General features: G+C 49.8%; 1 protein-coding gene across 2 annotated transcripts in view; it reads left to right on the top strand.

Annotated features, from left to right (window-relative positions):
* Positions 1-15,326, top strand: part of EVC2 (EvC ciliary complex subunit 2) — a 130,983-nt gene that overhangs the window by 21,592 nt on the left and 94,065 nt on the right. For both annotated transcript variants that reach the window (XM_014843272.3, XM_070506255.1), the window contains one exon: positions 4,252-4,305. In XM_014843272.3, coding sequence (XP_014698758.3) covers positions 4,252-4,305 — 54 coding nt within the window. The remainder of the gene's footprint in view (positions 1-4,251; positions 4,306-15,326) is intronic.

The raw sequence follows: 15,326 nt of genomic DNA, 5'->3' as shown, positions 1-15,326 counted from the left end.
TGTGCCTGTCTGTGTCCTCATCTCCTCTTCCTATAAGGACATCCGCCAGGGTGGATTAGAGCCCACCCTGCTGACCTCATCTTAGCTTCATCACCTCTGGCAAGACCCCATCTCCAAATATAGTCACATCTGCGGTGCTGGGGTCAGGGCTGCGACATGGGTTTTGGGGGAACGTGACTTAGTGCATCACATCGTCACTGTCAGCATCTTTGTTCTTCTTTCACCTTTTTGTTGATGCACGTGTGCAGTGAATGCGGGGGTTGCATGGCATGCGCCAGGTGCTGGGGACACCCTGGGGAAACAGGAGGAGGAGTTTCCATCCTTGTCCTCAAGCAGCTCACGCTCTTGGTTCTTTGGTCATTTTGTTCTGACTTCAGCCTCTGGAGAAAGTTCCTTTTAACAGATGTGGAGCGTGACTGCCCAGGTCAATGGCAGGATCAAAATAAGGCCCTCAGCTGCCGGCTCCTTGAACCCCTAGACTGAAGGGCCTGTGTGCGGCATTGCTGCTGCAATAAGAAAAAAACCCTAGATAAAATAAAGATTCCTGGGGCCAGCCCCGTGGCCGAGTGGTTAAGTTTGCGTGCTCTGCTTTGGCAGCCCAGGGTTTCGCTGGTTTGGATCCTGGGTGCAGATGTGGCACCGCTCGTCAGGCCACGCTGAGGCAGCATGCCGCATGCCACATGCCACAACTAGAAGGACCCACAACTGAAATATACAACTATGTACCAGGGGGATTTGGGGAGAAGAAGAAGGAAAAAAAAAGAAGATTGGCAACAGTTGTTAGCTCAGGTGACAATCCTTAAAAAAAAAAAAAAGATTCCCAAAAGGTAAAGACCAGATACGAGAAAACTGTGTAAAACTGTCGGAAAAGACAAATGTCTCAGAAAATAATTAAGTACAAAGTCAAGAACAGAGGACAAAGAAGGATAGAAAATAGAGGCCAGCCCCTTTGCAGAGTGGTTAAGTTTGCCTGCTCTGCTGCGGTGGCCCAGGGTTTTGCACGTTCAGATCCAGGGTGCAGACATTGACACTGCTCGTCAGGCCACGTTGAGGCGGCGTCCCACATGCCACAACTAGAGGGGCCTGCAACTAAGATATACAGCTGTGTACTGGGGGGATTTGGGGAGATAAAGCAGAAAAAAAAAAAAGGATGAAAAATAGAGAGAAAATAGCCCAGAAGAAATGCCATCCCAATGTCAAGGGACAGCAAACTAGAAAGTTAAAATCCTATTTTAGATAAGGCAATAGTGAGAAACCAACAGTGAGAAACTCAGAAACCCAGTGAAACCAAAGCCTCTGCCTGCTTCTGCAGGAGCGTCAGGACCTCGGGCCAGGGCATCTGCGAGGCCTCCCCAAGTGCCTGGGGCGGCTGGTGGGGAGTGCGAGGCGTGGGATGTGGGGGCTCCCGCACTCGCTGCACGGCCGCCTCCTGAGCTGTCACATCCTGATGGTCCTGTCTTACTCTGCGTGGTGCCTCGTCTGGTTGTCCTACTGATGTCGTCCCCCAAGTAACCTCCACACCGCCCACTAGAATGCCAGCTCCGTGAGACCAGGGATGTCTGTCATGGGTCCTTTTCCCACCTGTGTTCCCAGTGCCAGAAACAAGGCCCTGCACGTACTAGGGACTCAGAAAACATTTTTTGAATAAATGGACGAACAAATCAATAAACCAATGAATCTTGGGCAAGTTTTATTCGATTTTTTTAGCTTCTCAGAGCCTCAGGTTTTCTCATCTACAAAAAGGAGATCATTCTATCAGTGTTTCCCTTGTGGGGATCCATGAGATGATGTACATATGCAAATGGCCTGCGGTTTCCTTTGCCTTCCCAGCCTTCAAGGGCTCTCTGGGCTGCCGTGGACAGAGAGTGGACAGCCCAGCTGCCCACCTGAAGATTCTGGAGTCCAAGCTTCATTGGCCTGCCTTCTAGGCTCCTGCCTGCTCTGTTAGACCACAGCGCCACCCCTACCTCGACCCTGCCACGGAAACGATTCGTAGAAGGCCAGCGTTTGTTAAGTGAATAAGTGCCGGAAGTTGGCAGAGGGCTCCTGTGTCATTTCACCCAGTTGGACTTCTCAGTCCTTTCAGTTGACTGCTTCTTTACATGATGTGAAGAAGGTCAGGTGGATTGGAGGCTGGAAGTGCTCAGACCCGAAGCCCGAGTGGACTTAGGTCAGCTCCATGTGAGAGCCCTGGTTTGCTCTGCTGGTCAGTCGTGGGAAGTCTTACGTCACAAGTGGGTAAAGGAAGGAATTCTTTAAAACTGCAGGTACTCAGCAGGATGAAATCCTTCAGGTTAGTGTGGGGTTGGTGTTGGGAACTTCCCAGCCCGGGCCCCCTGCCCGGGCCCCCTGCCCGGGCCCCCTGCCCTGGCTGTGGTTTCAGAGGCAGCACAGCTTCTCTGGGCTTCAGCTTCCTGCCTGAAAAAGGCGAGGAGTGGGAAGATGCCTCTCAAGTCTCTTCTAGTTCCCACACTTTAGAATTGTATGGAAGCAGAGGAGGAGGCAAGAAAAATAGTTACCACTTATTCATCATCATAGCAAGAGGTAGGTACTGTCAGAAATGCCTTGTGTTTGGGTCTGGAAACTGCTTTCTCAAATGTACGGACACCCCAAATTCATATAGAGTTAGATGAAGGGGCATCAAGAGGGGAAAACTAGAACATTCATCCCGACTTCCTTACAGTATATTATATGAACGTCACGCTCGCCTTATAGAACCATCGCCATGTCCCAGTTGGTCCATGTTTTCCGGCTTCATGCTGTGATCTAACACATGTTTCTCAAGCCTTGAAGTTTATGTAGTGAAGGCAGGGGGAGGATTTCTGTTTTGCAAAGCGATGGACAAGCTCTGGGGCACGCTCAGCTCCTCTCTGCTTACACCTTGGGTGTCAGAAAACACCGGGAGGAGGGACCCAGAGGGAGAGAAGAGTGCGAAAAATGTAATGGATGGTGGGCCTCTGAACGCAGCCCTGCGCGTCCGGTTCAGGGGACCCTGAAACTCACAGAGCACCAAGAATCTTCCAGAGCAGAGACACTGCAGGAACTGAGAGCACCAATGATTGCTTCAAAGTTGTCCCTTCTCTAAAGACTCATATTTGAACATGTTTCCATGTCCTTCCTAGAAAGAGGACTTGTAGCATTTTAGCTTCCTTTCAAAGCCTCCGTTAGGTTGCCCTGCTGGCCGTCCGTGGGTTTGGGTTTGGGATGGTCCGGTGCTGCTGCTGCAACAGCTGTGGAGCGAGGCTCAGGGGTGTCTGCCTTGGGGGGACCATAGCTCAGGTCAGGGAAGATGCCTCAGGTGTGTCCGTGGTAGAATTACACCAGGCTGCCTGGCCCGCTGCACTTCAGGCTCCAGGTTACATACAAGGATACCACCGCTGCTGCTCCCATCACCACGGCAACCAGCAGCAGGAGGACTTCCGTAGCGCTCCCTGTGCGCCAGGCCCTCTCTGGATTCTATACTAATTTAACCCTCACAGCAACCCTCCGAGTTGAATATAATTCCCATTGTGTGATGAGGAAACTGAGGCACAGAGGGGTCCATAGCTTGCCCAAGGTCAGACTGCTGGTGAGTGATGGAGCCAGGTGTGGGCCGGGCAGGCTCCCACCACCACCCTGTCCTGCCCTTCCGCTGTGAGACATTCTGCCTCCACCCCAGAAGAAGCGTGTTCTCATGGTGCTCTTCTCAGATCCCGCATAGCAGGATGGATAGCCATCAGAACTGCCCCCCTCCATTCTCCCCTTTCCTACGTCTTCTGAGTGGAGGCGTTTGAGAGGCATTAGGAGTAGACCCACAGGGGCTGGGGCTGTGGGGTCCGGTGTGTTAGAATGCGGGGTGAGCTCAGCAGGCCCATCGGGGCCCCGAGGTTCTCTCCACCTTTCCTGAAGGAGCCGGATGCTGGAGGGCGAGCGGGCTGCTCTAGGTCCTGTGGCCGGCAGCCGTCAATGCCAGCCCTGCCTGACCCCAGCCTCAAGCGTTTCACCGCAAGGGCGCACTGCCAGTGCTTTCTCGGCAATTGGAGAAGCTGGTGTTTAGATTTCACACAAGCCTCCGGGAGAGAAGGAGGCCTCGCAGTTCCCCAGACCTTTCCCCTGGAGGGACTTTAAGATCCCAAAGCCCTGACCCCCAACAGTCAAGGGCCACCTTAGCTCCAGACACGGCGGGTGGGAAATACCCCAGATGTTACCCCGTGTGTCAGACTCCAAAACCTGCAGACTATTGACGAAAGCATTTTTCTTCTCTTTTTCTAGAACAGAACACAGCTAAAAGCCCTTTTCACCATAATAGCAGAAGAAAAGATAAAGGTAAGAGAAACCATTTGACCTGAACACTCACCTAGGCCCCAGTGTGTCATTTATGCCTGTGGCGTGTGGTCTCTTGCTGTCCTCAGAGCCAGAGAGAGAGGCCCACCACTGGCCTTGGCAGCCCAACACATGCTGAGGCTGGGGGCTCCGTGCAGTGTGGGACCCCCCAGGGTGGCCCGAGGCTGGCTGGCTAGTTTCCCGGGTGATACCTCCATCTGGGCAAGACAGATCAGTCACTGCCTGGACAGACTGAGGCCCCACCCATCCATCTGTGCTTCTGTTCAGCCGCACTCGTACCCGCCACCCACTAGGGTCAGCTGGTGGTCCTGTTTTGTCTTTCCAGATCCTCCCAGAGCACTGCAGTCCGTGGGCGGGTCTCCCTGCTCTGCTGCTCGCCATGAATGGCGTTTCCATTGTCCTTCATTGCTTGTTTACTCACAGCTCGCGCATTCGCTCATTCATGTCTTCGTCAAGTGTTTACCCACCATGGTAACCACGCTTCGTATTTCTTAAGCACCTACTAAGTGCCAGGCATTCTAAGCAATTTACATATGCTGAATCGTGTGGTCTTTGCCACAGCCCTGGGAGATAGATTCTATTTTTAAATCACCCCCATTTCATAGATGGGGAAACCGAGGCACACCTAGGTCAAGTAATTTGCCCAAAGTGACGTGGCCAGTGTGTCAGGGTTCCCAAGGCCACCCCGGGTTAGGTGATTCACTGGGAGGACTCCTAGGACTCCACGTGTGGTCATACTCACCGCTTACGTACTACAGAGAAAGCAGAATCTGAAAAGGGAAAGGCGTGTGGGGCGAAGTCCAGAGGAGCCAGGCACGAGCTTCCGGCGTCCTCTCCAGTGGAGTCGCCTGGGACATGCTTAGCTCCTCTGGCATCTAGTTACGATGACGCATGTGAAGTGTCGTCCACCAGGGAAGCTCGTTAGAGACCCAGTCAGTGTCGTGGTTTTTATCAGGTCAGTCACCTGGGCACCCTCTGCCTGGCATGTCCCAAACTCCGGACTCCCAGAGGGAGAGTAGGTGCTCAGCGTAAACCACATCGTTTGCACAGCAGTCAGGGAATGGCGGGGACCCTCCCAAACCCACGTTCCCAGACACCAGCCAAGGCCCAGCTGTGTGAGCAGGCCTCGCAGAGACAGCAGTCTCGGGTCTGCCGTGTGAGTGCTTCTCTGCACAGCGGGTAGGTGTGAGGACCAGGATTTGAGCCCAGGCGCTGGGGCTCCGGAGCCTGCTGTTGGGCGGTGGGCCACAGTGCACCCTCGCAAGCCAGAGTCCCGCACAGAGAGATGGAAACAAACCCTGAGTCTGGCTATAGCCAGCTGACCGTTTGTGGCAGAGTGGGGCACACAGGCACAAACTTCTCCCGGCCGGTCTGTGAGCTCCTGGCAGGTGGGGCCCTGTCTGATTCATCCTTGGTCCCCCACTGTGCCTTACACTGTTGGGGGCACTTGGGTAAATGTCCCGAGATTGAGCTGATTGTCATCAGTGGCGGTGATTGCCCCTCAGTGGAGGGGGTGTCTGGTCGCCTGTGATTGCCATAAAAGTCAGAGAGTGTTCATGGAGTCCACATTTGTGAGCCCTTGCTCTGTGCCCCAGGCCCCCTCCTGTGGATGGGGATGAGCCACACCCAGGCCTTGGGCTGCCTTCAGCCCACGCTTTGCCTTCAGGAGAAGCAGGAGTAGGTGGCCCCTCTGGGCTGCAGACCCGTGGGTGCAGGCTTGGCGCTAGAGCAGTGGGCCGGATTTCAGCGCTTCCGGCCCCTGGGCCAGGTGACCCTGGACTGTGGACCACATGCAAGGAGGTCACCCTTTAGTGGGGAGTGAAGGCATATATATGTGTGTGGTGGCCCACAGTGTTGTGGGGACAGCAGGCTCTCAGACCTGAAGGCTGGGCTTTGAGTCCCTGTGCCTTCACTGATTATATTGTCACCTTGGGCATGTTACTTACCTCCCTGGGCCCAAGATTCCTGGCTGTAAAGCGAGAATGATAATAGTACCCGCTGCATAGGGTGGTCGTCAAAGTTGATGGATCGGTGTGTCTGAAGCCCTGGGCACAGGGCCTGGCGTTCTGTGAGTGCTCCGTGAATGTCTCAGCTGCTGGCATCAGTGTTAGCATTATGTGCACACGCAAACAATACCGCTCTGCCACCTGCTCTGTGATAATCGCGAATGAATGTTGCATATCAGGGTCTCAAGCTCCAATGCCCACGGAGGCCACACAGGGGCTATAAGGGTGTGAGTCAGGCCCATGTAAGATTCTAGGGGGTACTGGAGCCTGAGACAGCCTGGAGACTCAGATCGCCTGCCACCCACTGTCCCTCACCCACACTGAGTCATTAAATGAGAAAAAAAAAACAGACCAAGCAATGCCCAACAGCTATGACTGAATTTGTGAGGTTGTGATGGGAAATATAGATTGTATGTGCTGTGGGTACTGACAAGAGAGAGGGAGCTGGGTGGGCTCGGGGGAGGGCAGGTTTCTTGGAGGAGGTAAGAATTCAGTTGGACCTTAAAGGAAGGATTTAGTTAAAGATGGAAGAGAGGTAACCTAAAGTATGCAGCTGAAGATCTCACGTCAAGGATAAGCCAGCTTGACTGTTGGTTGGACATGAATGCAGGTCTGGGTGCGAGCATGGTGCCTGGCACCATTGAGATACACACAGGGATGGGGCTAGGCCCTTGCCTATTACGGTGTGTGTTCTAGCGGGGCTGGCCTGGGCACCTGCGAAGATAACGTCAGTACACTAGGAAGCGTGACAGGAGGAGCCAGGCACTGAGGATGGAGGCTCCCTGACATTTTCATCAGGCGGTTAAAAAATACACAGTAAGGATGTTAAGTAACGCATTGTGAGAGCTGGGATTCGGCAACACTTGGAAGAGACCCCATCGTCTCCTTCATTTCCTGTTCCTTTCCTGAGGGTGAAAGTGGCATGTCAGCTCAGGACGAGAAATTGCTTCCCGTTTCGCCTCAAGAAGCCTTCTTACCTGTTCTGGCTCCTGGACGAGTAGAGTCTCTTTCAGAGGAAGAAAATCACACCACACGATGCTGGACATTGAGTGCAGGTGTTCCGATCGTGCCAGACTTCACTCCAGCTTCTTGTGTTGATCACATGTGCCCATGAAAGGGCCGGACGCAGTGCCGGGCACTGGCAGAACAACGGTCTCGGGTCTAATCAGGAGAGAGACGTTTAAACCAATTGTTGTGCGCCCCAGATTCATTTAGAGTGCCGTTCCAATAATAAATCTAGTGGAATTTGGAGGGGAGGATGTGACCCAATCAGAATTTCACCTGAAAATATGCACTTGTGAAACTACATGAGAACGTTTTAAAAATGAAGAGTAATGTTGGAAGATTTGGTCTAGCAGCTATTACAAAATTATACAGCTACATTAATGCAGTATGCAGGTCCTGCAAAAAAAGTCAGACCAAGGGAACAAATTGGGCTATCTACACATATGTATATATAATAAAATGCTATTTCAAGTCAAGAGGAAGGCAATATATCATTCATAAATTTGGAGGCAACTGGCTGGATCTTTTAGAAGAAAAATAAAGATGAATTCCCTCATCAGATTGAAATCTAAATGGATAAAACAATTTGTAGAAAGTAAATAGAGTTTAACATTATGTAATATGAAGAAAACCATGTAGGAAAACCATGGATTTAGATACACAAATAGTGGAAAACTTGACGTTTAGAAACAGCATTAGAGAAGGTAAGTGTCAACTTGGGAAAATATTTGTAACAGACATAAAAAAGGATTAATGTCTTCAATATGTAAAGAGCACTTATTAATTAATAAGAAAAAAGAATGCCTCACTAGATAGTCCTTGAGCACAGTGGAGGGAGCATGTAAGTCTGTTGGCAAATCATGTGGCTTTGAGTTGAACTCAGAGAACTGGAGCTGTGCACTCACATTATCACGTCTGCCTTCTCTGTGTCATGTCTTGTGCTAGCCCACTGCCATTGTCCTCATCTGATTTGGATCACCCCTTGTTTGGATCCCAGCCTCCTCCCTGCCAAATCTTGCTCCCCTCCAGCCCCGTCCTTATTGTAGTTGATCTTCAGAAAACACAAACCTGCTCACTTTCTATTCTAGAGGGGCTCCCATTGTCTGCTGAGTTCAGCCAAAGTCCCTCAGTTTGATATTCAGGATCTGTTGGGAGAGTTGGCCTCTGCTGTCTTCAGGGGCCACTGGGTCTGTGTGTTTTGCTCATGGTCTTCTTTTCCTACCTGTCCTTTGGGGCAGCTCATAAACGTCCTGCGGGACCCTGTCCACCTTCTCCACTTCTCTGATTTTCTCACCTACCCCAGGCATGCTGGTGGCATTCTTTGCTGGGATCCCATGACACTGGGACATCTGATAAACCAAGTCACTCTATGACATTGAGATTATTCCCCCGGTTGGCACTTTATCTGTTTTTGTTGACATCAGAGTAGAATTTTTGCCCTGGAAGACACTTTATAGATAATCTAGTTTCATTTCCTCTTTTGAGAACAACCTCCGGTCGGGGCTCCAGGAACTGGCCAAGGTCCTGAAGTTTGATGGCAATTTTGAGGAAGGGAATCATGCTGAGCGGTTGGTTCTCTAACCCAGCCTTATTCACTAGATGGGTAAATTAGCAAAGCTCTGATAGTAAGTGTGATCACCTCTACCTGTGATTGCCTGCAAGCTCTCGCTCTTGCCAGAATTGTCAGCTTGGAAGACAAGAATCTTCGCTCTTGGAGCTGCCCCTCAAGGGCTGTGGGACAAGAGTCAGCAAGTCACTGACCCCCTCTGCTCCTTGAATCTGAGCTCAAAGTGAAGGATTTCAAGTAAATTGCTCCTAACAATCTCTTCCAGGAAAATCATCCTGTATAATCTCCCCTTTTCTTTTAAATTTTTCTGTTTTGGGGGGGATGAGTGGGTGGGATTTAATATATGTCCATTAATAAGTGTCCATTGTGGACATTTTGGGAAAATACCCCCTTTATGCTACACGCACACACACACACACAGAAAGTTAGAAGAATAAAATAACGTTACCTCCTAATGCCCCCACCAGAGAGAACCATGGCTAATGTGTTAGCTTCTTGCCTTCCACAAGTCTGAATATATTTATCACGTAATTGAAGTCAAACTGTACAAACAGTTCTTCCTTGTGCTCTGTAACTCGCTGTTGGGTTTTAAGCATTTCAAGCTTTCCCTTTGAAAGGCCTTTTTGTCTAGCGCGGCTCTTCATAAATGCAGTGACAGAACTCATCAAAGAAATCTGCTATCAGCTACGATGTGATTAAAGGGTGGTAATAAGAGATGATTCTTTTCCAGAGACAAGAAGGAAAGTTAGTGAGGGTGCTCTGGGGATGAGGAAGCTGGCATCACTGTGCCACTTCTTTTTCTTTATTCTTGGTTAATGAAGTTTAAGGTAAATAGGCTCTTTGAGATCTGTACTTGCAATGCTTATCAGTGGAATTTCACTGCTAGATTTTTGGGGGAAATCTCAAAAGTATGGCTAACTCGCGGCTGATCTCTGGTGCTCTAAGCTTTTATTTCTGTGCTTGTCAGTGGGGTGATGGGTTCCACCAGCACCCAGCCTCCCGAGCAAGGTATTCAGGGACATTCTTGGCTCTCTTGTCTCTGGCATCCTACACATCCATTCTGTGACTCGGTCCCTACATGCTGTTGACTGTGTCTCCTCAATACCGTCTAATCTGTGTCCTTCGCTCCAGCCCGACCACAGAAGCAGGAACAGCAGCTCAGATTTACTGACTGATTTCCACATGCTATCACCCTGTGTGCAAGGCCCTATTTTTTGCGGGTGGTAAAGTACACATAACATAAAATTTACTGTTATTGACATTAAGTATATTCACAGTGTTGTGCAACCATCACCACTATCTAGTTCTAGAACATTTTCATCACCCCAAAAGGAAGCTGTATCCATTGAGCAGTTACTCTCCATTCCTCCTCGCCCCCAGCCCCTGGCAACCACTCATCTGCCTTCCATTTCTGTAAATTTGCCTTTTCTGGACATTTCATATAATGGAATCATACCCTATGTGGCCTTTAGCATCTGGCTTCTTTGATTTAGTGTAATGTTTTCAAGGTCCATCCATCTTGTAGCGTGTGTCAGTACTTCATTCTTTTTTATGGCTGAATAATATTCCATCACATCAACACATCACATTTTGTTTCTCTGTTCAGTAGCTGCTGGACATTTGGGCTTTTTCCATCTTTCGGCTGTTGTGAATAGTGCTGCTGTGAATGTCTGGGCACAGGTTTTTATTTGGACTCCTGTTTTCAGATCTTTTTGGTAAATAGCTAGAAGTGGAATTGCTGGGTTGTATGGTGACTCTATGTTTAACTTATCAAGGAACCAGAAGCACTGTTTTTATCCTCATTTTACAGTTGGGGAAACTGCATCTCAGAGAGAGGGAGGCCCAGGGTCCCACCATGTGGTTGGGGTAGAGCTGAGAGCTGAAGCCCCAGTGAGGGCCAAAGTCCATGGTCTTTCTAGCATGTTCTACTGCTTCCTGCAGCCTTGTTTCGTATCCTTATCATTTCTCCTTTGGCCGTGGCATCTAGGTTTATCCTTCAAGCTGCAGTTACACAGCATTCAGTTTTATCTTTCTAAAATACCGATCTGACCTTGTTACTCCAGGCTGAAAACCCTGCAGTGATCCCCCCCTAAGCCCTTAGGATGATGTTGCAAATCCCTGACCTGCTCCTGAAGGCCCTTTGGGACCTGGGCTGCATCTCTTGCCACCTGCAGGTCCTGCTCATGCTGCTCCCTCTGCCTGGCTGGTCCTCCTCCTCTCCTCTGGTCACCTCATGGAAAGCCTTCCTTGTCCTTTGAGCCAGGTTAGGGGCTGCCCTCCTCCCACCCCTAGTCCTCCAGGTGTCTCCAGCTTGGCCTCAGTCCCATGATGTCACCCGGCCTCCTTGCCTGTCCTTGCCATTCCTCTGTGGGATTGTGAGCTCCTTGGAGCAGGGCCTGGGGCTGTTACCTCTGAGTCCTTCCAGCATGCAGCACTGGGGCTGGCCAAATCAGCAAATTAACTAGATGCCAGGAAAGTGTACCACTGCATCCAAACGAAGTCAAACCTGGCAGCCCAGTGAGATGTAGCCACTGAAATTGAGAGTTTCAGGCAAACAGAATCATCACAATGCTTGGTTTCTGTGCATTGAATTGGATGCAAAAATTCTTGAGTTTAAAGGGTTATTTGAAAGACTAAAAAGAGAGTATGGCCTGGCCTGTGGTAATAGTTCAATTAAGATGTTGGTGCTTGAGTATAATTTTGAAAGGATTGTGAAGGCTTTTGGTCAGAGACTCAGGCATTCTAAAATCCTGCCCTGCTAGTCACTCACCCCAAAAGGTGAGCTGAACACTCAGAGAATGTTCACAGTGGCATGAGTCCCTGATGACCCAGTGCTGGGCTCCCGGTGAAAGGCCAGGCTGCAGCCTGAGCCCTAGAGACACAGCTGTGGTGTGAAGGCTACTAGCCCAGACCACTGGGTTTGGATCCCGGGTCCACTCTTGACTACCTCCATGACTTTGAGCCATTTATTTAACTTATTTGTACTTTGGCATTATGATTTATGAAATATAGACTAAAATAGTGCCCACTTTATAATAACATTGTGGGAAGTAAATGGATTAATGCACGTAAAGCCCTTGGAACCATCTCTGGCACTTAGTGTCTGCTCCATACATGTTAGCTACAGTGATGGGGATAGTGATGATGATGGTTGATGGTGGTGGTGGTGGCAATGATGGAAATGGTGGCATTGGTGATGATAGAGGCATTGGTGATGGTGAGGTTGTTGAAGAAGATGATGATGATGATGCTCATGATGGTGATGATGATGATGGTGATGTGATGGTAAGGATGATGATGACGTTGATGATGAAGGTGATGTGATAGGATGATGATGGTGACAGTGATGATGATGGTGGTAAGGGTGATGATGGTGATGATGATGATGGTGACGATCGTGGTGATGGTGATAAAGGTGGTGGTGATTATGTGGAGCCTCCTCCTTCCCATAAAGCTACGTCTTGAGATCTTACTCTTCTTTAGTCATCTTCATGAAGGAGGAGAGTTGAAGAGATGAGGTGTTATGGGCTGCTCAGGGGGGTAGGACCTGGCTTAATTTAGTAACATCTATAAATGAAGAAGATTAAAAAGAAGAAAGTGAGAATTATGAGTGGGCCTGTCCCCAGGAGGCAGTCTTTACCTAGATGTGTTTATCACTAAGCATCAGAAAGTAGGAATTGTGAGAGAGAAGAGGAGAAAGATGATCAGATCTGCAGATCTGGCCCTGGCTTTGCCCTACTTCCTAGATTCAGGCCTTAATTCCTGCAGCTGTGTTGCTAAATTAAGCTAGACTAGGCCTGCTCCCCTGACTTGTCACGCTGCCTCTACTCTTCATATTCTCTTCGCCGTGCGACTGGCCAAAGGAGGGCAAAATCTCAAGGTGGAGATTCAGAGAAGGCGGAGGTGGGAAGAGGAAGAGATGCAAGGTAGTCTGACCCAGCTGACCAGTTCTGCTTCATGAAATAGGAAAGAGAGATGGAGAAAGATTGAGAGAATGAGTTAGTTCTGTTCCCGTCCTTTACGGTACAGTGACCCTGCCTGCGCGTAATTCTGTCCCAGTCTGTGTTTCTGATTCTCATCAGTCAGGCAAGTAACTTCTACTGGGCTGGGACTAAAAATGGTTTGAGAAAACCACATAGCCGCCTGGACAGTAGGTAGTGTGACCTAGTGGGGAGAAGGCAGACTTTGGAGTCAAGCAGAGCCCGCTCTGTTATTTTTCAGCTATGGACTTTGATTCATTTTCTAATAGCTTTGCGTCTCCATTTATCTGTCGGTAGAGCAGGAATAATACGTCCCCCACAGGATTGCTGAAGATTGAATGATATAAAGCGTACAACACACTTTATAGGTTCCAGGAGCTGTCAGAACAAATTATCACAAATTGGGGAGCTTAGAAAAGCAGAAATTTATTCTCTCCCAGTTCTGGAGGCTGCAAGTCTGAAATCAAGGTGTCGGCAGGGCGGTGCTCCCTTTGAAGGCAAGAGGAAGAATCCTCCTTGCCTATTCCAGCTTCTGGTGGCTCCTGGAAGTCCTTCCTCGGTGGCAGCTGTGTCACTGCACTCTGCCTCCATGGTCACATGGCCTTCTCTGTGTGGGTCTGTCGCCACATCTCCCTGTCCTTATAAAGACACAGCCGTTGGATTTAGGACACCCTCCCCCCGCAATCCAGTATGACCTCATCTTAACTTGATTACGTCTGCAAAGACCTTATTCCTAAATGTGGTCACATTCACAGGGACTGAGGGTTGGGACTTCAGCATATGTTTTGGAGGTCAGCAGCCCACTACAGCCATCTAGCCTGGGTGCTGGCATGTTGTCGATAATCAAATATCATTAATTCTCTTTACCTCCCCGTTCTTCTTCCTAAAGCTGTGAGAAAAGTGTTTGCTTTCTGTGAAAGAGCAACCCAGAAAACAGATCGCTGATTTCTCACTCTTTTGTTCCCTTTAGACACAGATTTTTTGTCTCCTTTCCATCAATATTTTAATGTAACATCTGTGCAATGCTATTCATATTTATTCAGTTTATGGATTTTTTTTTTCTTATCCGGTAGGTACACAAATCAGGGCATAGAGAGCTGTTTCCAGCACACGTGGAGAGCTTGCATTTCATTTTGATGCTAATCAAAATGTAAGATTTGGTATCAGGAGGAAGTTCGAGTCTGGAAACAGCATTGGTTCTTTGACCGTCTCTCGTAGTAGCCTCATAGAGGCTGATTCATCAAAGGCGAGTCAGATGTGGCATCATGTTTTGATTCAGGCTTCAGTCAACGCCTGGGCCAAAGCTCCTGTCTCTCACCTAACTTGGCTTTGGCTGTCCGAGAGGTCAAGTTGGGCTTGTTGGCCTGTCAGAAAAATTCAGCCCTGACCACACCTGCATTGTGACCACAGGAATGAGGAATAGGTTGGTTGTTTTCCAGCTCCTGAATACCCCATCCCATGGTCCTCTGATCCGCAGCCATTGTGAATTAAACTTGTTGTCATGGGTTGGCTGCTCTGGAAGCAGACACTGAGACTCAGTTTGGAGTATAAGATGTTTACCAGCATCCAGAAGAGAGTTCACATACCCGGCCTGAGACAGCTGTCCTCAGAAGGACGGGCTGGCGAGGTTAGCCCCTGGCTGGCGTCTGGGAATTTGGATTTCAAGGGGATTCCCACCGTTCCCCGAACTCATATATATTTTATGTTGAACGCCTGCCCTCCTTCTGGAAGTTTGAAATTTTGGTACACAGGGTGACTAAGTGACCAGCCCTGAATGGAAACCCTGGGCCCCGAGTCTCTAATGAACTGTGCTGGTGGGCAGCATTTCACAGGCGTTGTCACGCTTGCTGGAGGAGTGGAGCGTGTCCCATGCGGCTTCTCTGGGAGAAGACTCTAGAAGCTCACGCCTGGTTCCTCTGGACTTCGCCCCACGTGCCTGACCCTCTGCTGATTCTGCCCTGTGTCCTTTTGCTGCAAGAAACCACAGCTGTGAGGATGACTCTTTGCTGAGCCTTGTGGGTCCTCCTAGTGCATCATCACACCTGGGGGTGGCTGTGGGTCCCTCTCCCCCACGATCGCGATCACCTGTGAAGGGGAGGAGGCAGAAGCAGGATCGGGCAGAGGCAGAAGCTGAGCAGTGATGCAGGCTGAGAAGGCCACGCCTGGCAGGGAGCTCTGCAGCAAGTGTTGCTTGTCTGCGGGTCCCTTGTCGGTTGCAATAACTGGCCGTTATGCCCCTGCCATGCTCTCTCACCACGTGTAGGCTGTCCTGGGAAGGCTGTGACCTCGGGCAAGGTGGCCATCTGCAGCTGATCTAGACTGAAGCTGGAGGCTTGCTGCTGACCGCACTGCCCATGGCAGGTGGGGTGCCAGGTCCTTCCTTGAAGGCGGACAGGAATGGTGCATCTCCTTTAACTTTAACTTGCCTTTAAAAAAATGTTTAGT

The sequence above is a fragment of the Equus asinus genome, chromosome 3 (genome assembly GCF_041296235.1).
Source record: "Equus asinus isolate D_3611 breed Donkey chromosome 3, EquAss-T2T_v2, whole genome shotgun sequence".
Taxonomy (NCBI): Eukaryota; Metazoa; Chordata; class Mammalia; order Perissodactyla; family Equidae; genus Equus; species Equus asinus.
This window is presented reverse-complemented; position numbering and strand designations above follow the sequence as displayed.